Source organism: Corvus cornix, chromosome 1 (genome assembly GCF_000738735.6).
Source record: "Corvus cornix cornix isolate S_Up_H32 chromosome 1, ASM73873v5, whole genome shotgun sequence".
Lineage (NCBI taxonomy): Eukaryota > Metazoa > Chordata > Aves > Passeriformes > Corvidae > Corvus > Corvus cornix.
Genome location: NC_046332.1, coordinates 84393036 through 84406676, shown reverse-complemented (window position 1 = coordinate 84406676; position 13641 = coordinate 84393036). Strand labels below are relative to the sequence as shown.

The following is a 13641-nucleotide window of genomic DNA, read 5'->3' as shown; positions in this document are numbered from 1 at the left end:
GCCCGCCCATGTGACAGCGCTCCCCGCCCCTGCCGGGCCCAGCGCGGCCGTGATTGACGCCGGGCCGGTGCCGGGCCCGGGCCAGCCGCGCCGGGCAGCGCCCGGGAAGGACGGCGGCGGTGTCGGTAGGTTTAATTTCTTTCTGATTCATCCTCCCCTGCGCCCGGGGGAAAGGGAGGGGGGCTGTTTTCTGCTTTGGTTTGCTTGGAATTTAGTCTCTTTGTGTACCTTTCTTGACAGTTTTCGGCCGCTGTTCCGCCCGCTAAAGCCGAAGAGCTGTTAAGTTTTTAACACTCTCCATTTCGGTGAAAATTCCTCAGAAGGTCGTGTCGGCTTGTTTGTGCTGCTGAAATAATGTAGCGGAAATGATAGCCGAGCCCAACGCAGCCAGTAACCTTCCCAGCCAAAAGTAAGACCCGGCACAGGTTGCCTATAAAATCTATTGGTAAATTAGGGTGCAGTCCCTTGGGTTTGTGCCTTGCAGATACCGCGGCAATCTACAGTCTGTCGTCTTGGGTGGAAAGGGGAAAAAACGGATTTGCTGTGCATTGTGCTTTTTTACTAACATCTTCATTTTATTTCCTTTTATGTACTGTTTAGCATTTTCTTAATGTAGTGTTTAATGCTGTTTGACAGGGACGTTGGTCTTACAAGCTTTTCTGTGCCTTATTCACTCAGTGGAAATGAACCTGCCTTCAAAAAAAAAGGCTGATTAATTGTGAGTGCATGTGCTCCATTCAGTGGGGAATTTGGGGATGCTGAGGGGGAAGAGCGCTAAGTAGTCTGTAGGCTCCCTGTAGGCATTGATGGGGGCATTGCTTCTCTATATATTGTTTTTTATCAGGGATCCATCAAGTCTTCTTCCTTTTATAATGTATTTTTCAGTCATCAGTTGAGATGATCTAAAGTATTCATATCGTTGTCAGTCATGCGCTGACAATGGTAATTAGAAGTTCTACTAGAATAAATATACATGATTAAAAGGTAAAGTTAAAACATTTGGGTATGTCTTGTTTGGTTTCAAAGAGTGCAGCTTCTTAGATGTCCAGTGTTGTGTGCTTTGAACTCATTGCAGTCCAGTCTTTGCTGATCCTGTCACCTTCTGATCCAATTTGCTCCACATATTTTGCTTCACTGTGCTCTAATGAAAGCTGAGAGTTGTAGCCTATGATGACATGTGTAGCTTCCCATATGTCCTTTCCAGTATGTTTCATCTGAAACCAGCCTTTTAGCTTCAGAAGTGTTAGGCAGGCACATGGCAGTTGCTTATTGGAGCTTCTTATGTTGCTTCTAAAAGATGAATCAGTTGTTTTGAAATTTATAATTTTAAAAATGTACAGGTAGGATTCTTTCAGTAACATAGATTAATTGTTCCTGTCCCACAGCAGAAGGAATATATTACCTCCTTGGTAAAGAGGTAGTTTTCTTTTCAAGTTTGAGTCACCAAATCTGTTCTAAATGTTTATTAAGAAAACTGAATTCAGAAGTTATCACAGTAGTATCATGTCTGAGGATTAGATGTGGCACTTGGCTTCCTTTTTACTTCAAGTGTTTTATCTTATCAGTAATATTTCAAGTGCTAGTGAAAGGACCATATTGTGGCAGGAACACAAGGTAAAAATGAGTATCTGAGCCATATGTAACAGGGTATAAAGGTGGAAGTAGAAATGGTATTCTGCTTATGCTTCCTTGCTGGTTGCTGATGGAAGCAAAGTAAATGGGTAAGACCTGTTTCTTCCAGTGCATGAGGCAGTGAATATATAAGTGCAGAACTGCTCAACATGGTGTAGAATAACAAGGGGAGGAAAAAAACCTCAGCTAGTTCAAAATTTGTCAAACCTACCGTTGCACTCCTATAATTGAAAAGATGTTAAATGGAGTTATGTATAGGGATTGCTGCAGAAGTGATCCCTCTGTCTTCCTCAACTAGATAGAGTAGTTTCTATTTTGCTTAAGAAGATAAGAGGACGTCTTAATTCTTTTAACAGTTTCTTCAACAGAAATGTAGTTGTGCAAATAAAAGTTCCATTAAATATCCTGTTTAATTGCTCAGTGGTTTCAAGGGGTTCAGTTTCTAGGTGCTGGTCTAGTTTCTGCAAGTGCTTGTGCCTGCCTTATGAATAGCCTTACTGGAAATGACAGTATTAAAAGCTACCAAAAAAAAAAAAAAAAAAAAAAAAAAAGAAGAGAAAGGAGAAACATGACTATAAGTAGTATCTGGATTTTAAAAAACAACTACTTTTGTCTAAATTGTCTGTTGTTGCCCAGTGCTTCCCGGGGCATAGCTATGTGCTGCAATGCACTGGTAACCAAATCAGTTCAGAAACTAATTAATATTAGCATTTGGTGCCTAGTTAAATTTGTTGAGTGTTTAAGATGGATGTTTAGTGTCATGTGTGACAGTTACTCTAACAGGTTTCACCCCAGATGAGTTTCATTTGGTGTTGGTAGCCCAGCCTGAGGGGACTATAGTTCTGTGGTCTTCCCACTCTTGCAGATTTTGCTGAGCTTTGGTAACATGCTGTTCCATATGCCAGGCATTTCCTTACTTTGTTGGGCCCCTTTTGCTACAAGTACATTTTGTCTGACAGAAGAGACTAAGCAAATAGCACAAGGCCAGTAGATACTGTCCAGAGTGCTGTCCTTGAGGATGTTCTTGGGAAAGAGAGGCATGAATTAAACCTTCAAAGAAGCGTGTTCTAGACAGAGATACTAAAGGCAGTACGTGATCAGACAAGTCCTTGACGGAACTGTCCTGCAGCAGTTCTGATTTTTGAATTATTTAAGTGTTTTAAAACAACTTGGACTCAAATATAGTTTCTATAATCAAATGCAATGCATTTATCTTCATTATGGGATGGAGTAAGTTGCTAAATAGTACTTGTAAACAATTCAGGAAAAGGTTTTGAAGGTGTGTTGAGTGTTATGTTGAGGTACAATGCAGAAACTGGTAACTCATGTTACTATGGTGCTGGCTGGCACCTGAGTTGTAGTTCCAGTGAAACAGTGCAAGTAAGTACCTGTTAGTCCAGCCCCACAGTGTTGCATTCTGCTTTGAAATCAAGAGTGAAAGGATTTAAACACATAGGAGAAACAGCTCCTTGACAAACATGTTTGGATTCTTTTTGGTTTTGTGGTCTGTAGAAGAATCTGGGAAGAGCAAACTGGCATCAGAAAAGCAATACGTATTGCTGTCCCTTGCTGTTTGTTCTTTTCAGCGAGGAAATCTCTGGTGGTACTTGGAATACTTAATCTCAGTGGCTCACAATTTTAAATCAAAGAAGACATTTGAAAACTTTTGTGAATGATTCCGTATAGAATGCTGACTCATCTGGGAGCTATAGTTTATCCCACCCTCCACATGCAGAAGTCCAGACAGCTGGTATAAGGATTGGTTCATCCTGAATTATTTTCCTTGCTTCCACCTATCAAACACTGTGGCACATTTTGAACTTTTCTACAACAAGTAATTAATGGAATTTAACTTTCATGGGACTTTTCTCTGTAGGGAAGGTAAGCATTGTATTTAGAAATTTTACATACTTTTGTGCGATTTTATATTTATATAGAATTTTTATAGGAGTCTTTGGAAGCCTCATTCTACATCACTTCTTGAAGTGCCTCAATAGATCAAAAAAGTAAACAGAGACATGTTTAAATAAAAACTTCTCTCTGCTCTTACCAACAAAATAACATCAGGATCTTGGTCCTGCAGCTAATGCTATTCAGTCTCAGATTTTGCTTTGCAAAATCTTGGGAAGAAGATGCTTATCTGGCATTGATAAACCTAGGTGGAGTTGAGCTGTCTCTGCATCCATAGAACAGTTAATTCTCCATCTGTGTTAGCCAGCACTGGATATTGGAGAGTAGGCTGCATCTGATAGTGTAATACACTGTTTTTTTTGTTTGTAAAGTGGTCACTTGTGTTAGTACACTCTCTTGTTGCAGTAGTATCACGAAAATAGAAGTAATTGTACACTCTCATATTTACTTTCTTTTTATGCCTTCTTGTAGTACAAGTCAACTGGCTTCATGTCCTGGCCACTGTAGCTTAAAAGGAGGCCATTGCAGCCAGCTTCCAGTACTGGACCTGCTGCACAAGTGGGATCCAGCTCGTCTACTCAAACATGACCTTTGGCAAAGCACAGTGTTAGCATTGGGATTGATGAAAAATGGCATGGTTTCATTGCAGATAAATGTATGGCGTCAGATCTCCCAGAAGGTGCATCTTTTTTTATAAAATTATTCCTCCATGATGTTAGTAATGACATGAAAGTGAAGTTTTTTATGTGTCTTTTTTTCTTCAGCATGTTTTATAAGCAAAATAAAACAATTTATTCCTCTCATTTTAGGTGCTGCCCTTCAAATGCCCATCAAATGTTACTGCCTTGTTTAGCTTAGGGCACCCACAGGGTGAATGCATACTTGTGTTATTGGTTCATAGTGCAAAGCTCTTAAGTCAACAAAGGCTGCATTAAGTCAACATTAGCTTTCTGTTTCATTTACTTATTTTATACTTCCTTGATATGTTTGATAGCTTTGCTAGTTTTCTAATTATCTGCATATCTTAAAGGAAAGCCAATAGTCTGAAAAAGGCCCCAAATTTCTGTTGTGCTTTGAAAGTTAGCTGTTTGGTTTTTAGTGACAAAATGTCACCACTTCCAAACAATTAATTAAAAATACTAAAATACACGTGTTTGCTTTTATTTTCTTCTGCTTTTGTCCCGAAGTGTGTAGTTCTGTGTACTGACTGCTAACCCCTTCAACATGTTTGTTACACCTTAGAGAGAATGCTGTCCATGATGAGACTGTGCCAGAGTCTGCTGCGCAGAATGGCAACTGTGTGAGAAATGGTAACCTGAAAACACCAGTAAGTCAATTTTAAAGCTTTTAAAAGTTTTAATTCTTTTCAATTGTGGAGTTTATTTTGTGTCTCATTCAGTTGCTACAAAATGGGGTATTACATACCACAATCACAGTGCATCTAAAAGCTAGTTACTGGATACAGCTTGACCCTCCAATTCCATTGGCAGCAGAGCCTCAAGGCTGGCTTTTGAACCGTCAGCTCATTTCAGCATGTGCTTTTCCTTTGCTGTGCTTTGTGTGCAGCTGATGTTAATTTGTAGGTAGTGAGTTTAACCTATGAGTGAAAAGATGTAGAAGAGCTTCTGTGCTTGCTTTGTATTCTTCAGAACTGACAGCTGTCACTGAAAATTGCCTTCTGGGTAGTGTGCAACTGTACAGAAGCTTCTTTTCTGTTATGTCTTGCTATGGTTATAACTCATTGTTGAGAGAAAAAATTCAAACTGTTAGATCCTTTCTTTCATTCCCTATTAGTATGGTTGTGTTTGGTAAGGATTTGTTGGGACCCCTGGGGCATAACTGAGCAGCCTGAGGAAATGATTACAGTAAGAGCAAAATAAACTTGTATCTGTTGTGTGTTGTGTTTTCTCACATGCTTTGTTTACTTGTCTCGTTTCAGAGAGAGAAGCGGAAGGTCCGAGAACAGTGTGAAAACATAAGGAGGAATTCTACTGGTAACAGAAGAGTGAGCCAGCTGCAGAATGGCCAAGTGGTTGAGGCAGTTACCTTGTTTGAAGTGGTTAGCATGGGGAAGCAGGCCATGCAGGTATTCCTAGCACTGCGTTCTGAAAGCACTTGGTGGAGGGAGGATGGATAAACAGTGGTCATTTCTGTTATTTATACTGTGGAACATTTAAATTTTGGCTTAGGTGGGGAAGAAACATGTTTGATTGGAAAACTGCTGTGAGCATGGCTCTTGGAAAGAACATCTTGCAACTTCAAGAAATTAGTGAAAAGGTAGCTGTCAGATATTTAAAAAGAGGAAGGAAATTGTACCTAAACCGATCTTCCTAAAGCAATGCCTGAACATACAAAAAGATAGTTAGTTATTTAAAAAAATGAAGAAAAAATTCATCAGTAGCAAATTTTTGTTGTCCAGGATTCTGAAAATCAGGCCTTTCCTATTTTTTTTAAACTTCCCCCCCCGCCTTGTGCTTGCCTTTTGATATTTTTCTTTTACCTTTGTGCAAATGCAGTTTGCCAGCAGCTTGCATAATAGCCAGGTTCCCTGTGCATCCATATAGTTAACAACTTTCTTCAATGTGAGGAAGCCCACCTCCCCATATTCTGTGAGCACACGTATATATTGTCTTTGTATATGTGTATCAAAATCTGGAGACCCAGATGTTTTTTGATAGAGCTATACATATGTCTCTAGTGTGTAGTGTCTGTAAGCAAAGTGTGTGTGTGTGTGTGTGTGTGTGCACACATTCATATTTTGGATGCGAAACCTTCATTTTTCCAAGATATTTGTGTGGATGGCTTTTGCTGTGCTACAGCTGTGTTAACTTCAATAGAGCTGCCTGAAGAGCTTGGCTTCTACTGTGCCAGCCATCATGGGAAGGTCTTGGAAAGGCAGCAGAGCTTGAGTTCTGTTGCTGCTGGAATTTATTCGATGTGTATGCAACTACTGGTGGGTTGAAGCCTGGATGGCTTGTCCCAGGAGATCCATGTCGCTTACAGTTTGTAGGCTGTACCACCCTACAGATGAAATTTGGAGTTGTTGTTGGCTTATGTGTAGTATGTGAACTGTTTCAAACCTACTGCACGAATCAAGTACTAGCGAAAAAGAGAACTTCCAGGATAAATTGCTAGTATAATACTAATTATTAGATGGTGCAGAGGCTAAATGTGCGTGTGGATTTTTTGTTCTGTTTGTTTGTTTTTAGATTAAACTGATTCTTCAGTGCTAGCAAGAATTCAGGAGGACAGTTTTTTTTTTTATATTACGTTTATTAAAACTGTGGTTATTTTCCCTGTTAACAGGAAGCAAAGCATCTGTGAAAGGCAACATTGTCTAAAGCAGTTTAAGACTTGAAAGAGTCTTTAGAACTATTAGATATGGGACAGAATTGCTTGGAGTTTATTCTTGTTTTTGTAATTTAATGGAGATGGAGCAATGTTCGTTTTTGTCTTTATTATGGGTATGCTCAGTGGAGTGCAGCAAACTGTGTTCACTTCCTGACTAATGAGTTTCTTTAATCTGTTCTAGTCTGTAGTAGTTGACTGGATTGAAGCTTACAAACAAGACAGGAATGTGGCACTTCTGGATCTCATCAACTTCTTCATTCAGTGCTCAGGCTGTCAAGGTAATTTGCCCTTTTCATAGCCCTTTCCACTGTCTGTGTGTGAGAGTAGTCTGAAGTGTGCTTTCTGAAATGGAGTTTTTCTCTCCAGTAAATCGTGTACTTGTAATCTGTATTGTTCGTTAAGACGAACTCCAGATGGGCAGGCGAAATAGAGAAGAATGCTGCTGGTTAAATTCTTTGACGCTGTGCTTGCAGCATTCCAGCTCTGAGAGTTGTATTTGAACAAGGTTTGCAAGGTCAGGTTTCTGAAGTGGCATGTCACATTGCTTTGCAGAATCCCCACATAGGGACAGTGCTTTTGATGAGTGTTCTAATTAAAATCCAGTGTTTCAGTTGCCATTTGTTTTATATTTCCTGGTATCTTTTGTTTTGCTTGTATCTTTGTTTGAGAATAAGCAGCTAGCAAATTCAGCTCCCTGCTTTGGTGGCTAGAAAAGCAATCTCTTGCTCCATTGCAGTTGCTTTTACTAGGGGGTTGTGAAGCTTTCTGTTTCATAACAAACATTGGGGCACTGACTTCTGGGGACAGTCTGCTAGTGAAGTGCTTCAGGATGTCAAGTATGAGTTTGAAGAAAACTGTCCTGTTAGTTTGAAACTTCTGAGTGTATTTAAGCAGCTAGAAATGTACCTTTTACACTTCAGTTTTTTTCTAGGTCTTTGTCTAATATGCCTTCTCGTATGGGAAATACTTTGGGGTTTTTGACTAGCAGTGGGCAAAATTTTAGTCAGTCCTTGAAGTAAATAAAAGAACAGAGAAAATAGCCTTTCCAGACAGTACAGAGCATTCTTCTCTAATGTGAATTTCAGTTTTGGTTCATCAGTACTTTTTCCTATCAATTAATTTGTGTGTCTCTTTATAAATAATGTTGCCCGTACCAATGTACACATATAAAACAGAATTCCTCTTTCTTTGGTGTTTCTGAATTTAATAAAGTCCTTACTGTGGTTTGGACTTGAATAATGTTGTAGAGTTGTCAGTAATTCTTTTTAAAACACTACTTTTTTAGGCATGGTAACTGCAGAGATGTTTCAAAGTTTGCACAAGAAGGATGTCATGCGAAAAATGACAGAGACCTTTGATAAGGTAGGCACAGCTTTGATTTTGCGTGTCTTTTTTATATAAACAAGAGGCTCTACCTTAATAGCCAGCATGGATGGAATTCCTGCTGCTTATCAGGAGCTCTGTACCACTTCATTAATGTAGGAAAATAAACCTGTTTTTTTGCAAGAGAAATTTGGTGTTTAAGGACCCATTTTAGCAGCAGTAGGTTATGGGGTTTTTTTAAGTGACTTTTATTTTGAGAGTTTTATTAGGGCTGTCTGACTGCAGTCTTCCTGAATCTTTCTCTTAGGAATTCTTTTGATAGTGACTTTGTAGAGGTAAATACAATGCAGCATTGCCACAGGTAAATGGTTTCTTTGGTATTTGGTTGATGGGTCCTTTAAAAAAATTCTAATATGGAGTACTGATAAGTTAATTCAAAGATATTTTTAGCTGATACTTTTATTTGAATACGTTCTTTCTGCTTTACTGACAATTACGATTTTTTATTACTGTATTTTGTCATATAGAAGAAGAAAAATGCATTTCAGATTTTTAGATAATTGTGAAAATAGTATCTCGTTTCTTGTGGATTGTTAAGAAAAGTGCATAGCTTTACATTGCTGTTTCACTGCTTGACTGCTCCTTGACTAATGGCAACATGAAATTTTCTGCAGTGCTCTCACAGTTGCTTCTGTGATATTTTTTCCCCATATTTGTCACCTCTGAATTGATTTGTCAAGCAGCAGCCATCAGCCTTGTTTTAACTGAGCATTTCTCAAAGACCAGCTGCTGTAGAAATTCCCACAGAGGATGAATTTGCCAACACAGTTGTCTTCATGTTAGAAGTGTAGTAGCACTTGGGCTGATTTTTGACAGAAATGAACCGATATGTGTCTTGCCATATGAATTAGTAATCTGGCATTTCTTTGCCAACTAAATTAGCCCTGAATAACACTCATGGTAGTGCAGGCGCTCTGGCAGATATAAAGATGTGATTAGTGTTATCATCAGCCTGGAAGTATTACAGCTCTGTAACCTTTACACCTGTCTTGGTGGGCAAAAAGGCAGGTTCTGCAGTTGCCTTGGAAGCTGTATTCTTCATGTTCTGTAAAGAAAGTAAGTTCTCTCTTATCTTTTTCATAAATAAGATGGAAATGTAAGTTAGTGGTTTAAGTTAGTTGAGAAGTAGTGCCATATGGGACTACTGTGATTTCAAAAACATTTTTTGAAAACTAATGACAGTAATAATGAAAGTAGTAATGAGAGTGGAGAGTATTGCCAGATATCTGCTTGATACCATCTTGCCTTTGGATTTTTATTGTTTGTTTTTAGCATTCAGAGGGTTCATTCATGATGATTTCAGTAATTCAACCATGGCATTGCTGTTCAGTTAATTAATAGCAGCACTAGATCCTTGTACCAATGCTTCCTCCTAAAATCCTCACTAATGTTGGTGGGAAATGTTAATGGAGTTGAGTTTGGCAAGAAATGTGAAGGGCAACAAGAAAAGAGCCTACAAATACCTCAATAGCGAAAGGAAGCCCAAGGAAAACATGGGCCCACAGTTAAATGAGGTAGGGTCCCTTGTGACAAAGGACACAGAAGAGCCTGAGGTACTCAATGCCTTCTTTGCTTCTGTCTTTAATGGTAAGACTGGCTTTCAGAAATACCAGGTCCCTAAGACCAGAGGGAAAGTCTGGAGCAAAGAGTACTTTACTTACCCTCTGTGGAGGAGGGCCAGGTTAGGTAACACTTAAATGGACTGAACCTGTGTAAAACTATATGTTCTGATGGAATGTACCTAGGAGTGCTGAGGGACCTGTCTGAAGTCATCATGAGGTCCCTTTTGGTTGAAAGGTTGTGGTGATTGGGAGACGTTCCTGAAGTCTTAAAGAAAGCAAACATCACTCCTGTTTTCAAGAAGGGCAAGAAGGAGGATCTGGCAAACTCAAACTGATCAGTCTCACCTGGGAAGGTGAGGAAAACACTAATTCTGGAAGTAATTTCCAAACACATGAAGGATAAGAAGGTGATCAGGAGTAGTCAGCGTGGATTTACAAAGGGGAAATAGTGCTTAACCAACATGATAGCAAACTGCAACGAAGAGAGTAATTTGGTGGATGTCTTGGTTTGAAAGACAGGTGTCTGCCTAGGAAGGCAGGAGTCTCCCTTGGAATGGAAGAAAAAAAATGCAACCCCCTTCCCTCCGAATTATTATAATTTTGAAATTAAGGGGCTTTCAGGCAAAGACAGGAGGAACAGGAATAGCAGTGCTTTACTATTATGTATCTATATGTGTATAACAAGTCAAACAAAACAACAACAACTATGGCAGTAACAGCAATCACAAACCCAGTGCCAGCCTTCTCGGCTGTCAGGCCCTTTCCCCTCGGGTGCAGTTCCGCTCGCAGCCGGCAGGGGCGCTGGCGGCTCCCGGTGAGCAGGGCAGGTGCGATGGTTCCCCCGCGGCTGCAGGGGGCGCTCCGGAGCGAGCTCGGGGAGCACGCGGCACCGGTGCCCTGGGATCCCGGGAAGGGATGGAACAAAGGCTTCACAAACCCCCTGGGCAGTCGATCCCGGTGTCCGGCCAGACCCTCGGGAACAGCAGGCTGGAACAGCAGGGATGGCCACAAATCCCGGGTGGCAGACGAGATGTATCCAAACTGCGGAGCTGCTGTGGGAACCCCTGGAGGTCTGGGCAGGCAGGGTGAGCAGGGCTACAGAGTAGTGAAGGCTCAAAGCAACGGTGGGAGCAAGGCGGCCGCAGCCGGGCTCCCAGTGGGGCAGGGAAGGCGGGCTTGGGATCCCGGGGTCTCTCCGGTAGAAGAAAGGCAGCTGAAGAAGCAGCCTCTCTCTCCATCCAAACACCGAGAACTGGCTGCCCACAAACCCAGGTGAAAGAGAGTAGCCAGATGCACCCCACCTCTGTGGCTAGGTCTTTTGTTTTTCTTAAGCACCCAGTAATTTGTCCCCTGGCTGTCGGGGTTCCTTCCCCCCTGCCATGTGGCCCTGGGAGAGGGGCCCTGGGGGGGGAGACACGGGGTTTCCCTGCCCCTGGTCAGCCTCATTCCCCATTGGTTGTTTTGTGTTCCCCTGCGTGGGCAGGGACCCTCGGGTCCCGTGATTGCCTCAGTTCCTCAGCAAATCCCGGCCATGTGGCTGGAGAAATAAACATTTCTCTGAAACATCTATCAAGAATCAGTCCATATATATTTCTTTTCCATGGGCCTCCTTGTTTGATATGTGTGTTACAGTATCCGCACTGTAACACCTGGCAACATGTATGGGGAAAATTCCTTTAAGAGAAAAAAAACCCAGGAGGACAACTAAAACCCCAGCAGTGGATGAGGAGAGAACAGCAGAAGTTGTTTTTCTTGACTTCAGTAAAACTTTAAACTCTGTCCTTCATAATGTCCTCATGAGCATGGTGGTGAAGTATGAGTTAGTGAAGTGGTCAGTGAGGTGGACTGAAAACTGGCTGAACAACCAGGCCTATGGGAGAATGATCAGTGGCAAAAGGTCCAGTTGGAGGCTAGTCACTAGTGCTCTACCCCAGTTTGATATTTGGGCCAGTGCTGTTTAACATATTTAATAATGAGCTGGAGCAGAGTTTAGTCTTAGCTAGTTTTCAGATGATACAAAACTGGGAGGATTAGCTGCTAGATCGGGTAGTTGTTCTGCTGTTCAGAGGGACCTCAACAGATTGGAGAGTTTGGCAGAGGGGAACCTCATGACGTTCTACAGCGGGAAACCCCGTGAACCTGGGGATGAATAACCCCGTGCACTGCTACACACTGAGGGCTGATTGACTGGAAAGCAGCTCTTCAGAGTAGGGTCTCTGTGTGGGTGACAAAATGAACACGAGTCAGCAACACACCCTTGCAGCAAAGTTGGCCAACAACCTCCTGGGCTGCATTAGGCAGAGCATTGCCAGCAGGTCATGGCGGGTGATCTTTTTTCTCTGATTGTACTACTGAGACTACATCTGGAGTGCCGAGTCAAATTCTGGACCTTACAGAGCAAGAGAGGGATGAGTTTACTGGAGTGAGTCCAGTGAAGGGCCACAAAGATGATTTATGATCTTTGATATGAGGAGAGGCTGAGAGAATTGAGCCTGTTCAGTCTGTAAAGAAGCTGGCTCAGAGGATTCTCACTCATATGTTAAAATACCTCATGTGTCAGACAAGGAGGAAGCACAACTCCACTCAATGGTGCGCAGTGAGACAGTGAGAACAAAGGCAAGCCAAGATGGGCAATGGGCACAAACTGAAATGTACAGAATTTTACCTGAACACAAGAAAACTTCTACTGTGAGGATGGTCAGACAGTGGAACAGGTTACCCAGAGAGGTTGTGGAGTCTCTGAAGATGTTATTTGACTGCACGTGGCATCACCTGCCACTGAGGGAACAGACATGTACTTTTAGGGATCTTTGACAGAATGTTGATGGCACCAATTGTAGTTACAATTAAAGCTTTATTTCTTAACACTGTGTTATGATTAGTATAGCACAGAATTTATGATTAAAATGGCACAGGATTTCTACAAGCAGAATCAATATAATAGCATAATATAGAATTTATAACATAGCTCAGGTCTCACTGTCCAGCAGGAGTTCTGGTCAAAGTTCACCACTTTGGCCTTGCAGTACCTTGATTTTATTGACAGTGCTCTGGGTGCTATGATGCTTCCCTGTTCTGTGACTCACTCATCACCATGACCTCCCTGGTTGGATGCCTGGGACCTTCAAGGCAGGGAGTAATTGGCCTGGCATCCAGGAACCATGAGACTACGAGGGAGGGGAATTAATCTGTTTGATTTGTCTGCTTGGTTCACAGGACCTTCAGGGCCTCGTAATGAGGAAGAGGGAGTGAATGAATACATGACCTGCTTGGTCACAGAGAAGGGCTGCTTGCTACTTAAAATGGCATTAGTTATGCTAACCACGTCACCAGGGGTTGAGAGCAGAGGTGCTGGTCACACACAGCACTGGGCAGCCTACTCTGGCTAACCCTGCTTGAGCAGGTGGGGTTGGATTAGGTGATCTCAAAGAGTCCCTCTCAATTTCAGTCTTTCTGTAATTCTGTGAAAATTTGTACTGATACTGGAAGCAGATAATGGCTTTAATGTGGTCATTGAGGCATTTATTTCATCTTTGTGAGCTGTGGTATTCCTCAGTGATGAGACAGTCTTGTCTTTACACTGTTTTATGTTTTTATTCTATTTTAAGGTACTCTGTTTCTCTCTTCTGCTTTTGTTCCTGCTTGTGACATTTACTTCTTGCAGTTCTTTGTTCTTAAGTAGTTTTTCTTCCCTTTCCCATTTTGTTGCTGAAACATTTAGGAAGGGAAGAGTTTTGTGCATAACTGTACAGCTAGATGGGGACAGAAATACTTGAGCTTCACTGAACTGATAAAGAACTCT

General features: G+C 41.6%; 1 protein-coding gene across 2 annotated transcripts in view; it reads left to right on the top strand.

Annotated features, from left to right (window-relative positions):
* The first annotated feature begins 40 nt into the window (after positions 1-40).
* The window catches only part of LOC104686021 (cohesin subunit SA-2-like), a 61745-nt gene continuing 48144 nt past the window's right edge, over positions 41-13641 (top strand). Inside the window, exons 1-7 of one of the 2 annotated variants that reach the window (XM_010394173.3) lie at positions 41-125; positions 241-409; positions 4015-4222; positions 4786-4870; positions 5483-5629; positions 7076-7172; positions 8180-8256. In XM_010394173.3, coding sequence (XP_010392475.1) covers positions 4197-4222; positions 4786-4870; positions 5483-5629; positions 7076-7172; positions 8180-8256 — 432 coding nt within the window. In that variant the 5' untranslated portion in view covers positions 41-125; positions 241-409; positions 4015-4196. The remainder of the gene's footprint in view (positions 126-240; positions 410-4014; positions 4223-4785; positions 4871-5482; positions 5630-7075; positions 7173-8179; positions 8257-13641) is intronic. The other variant, XM_010394172.3, reaches the window with a different exon arrangement.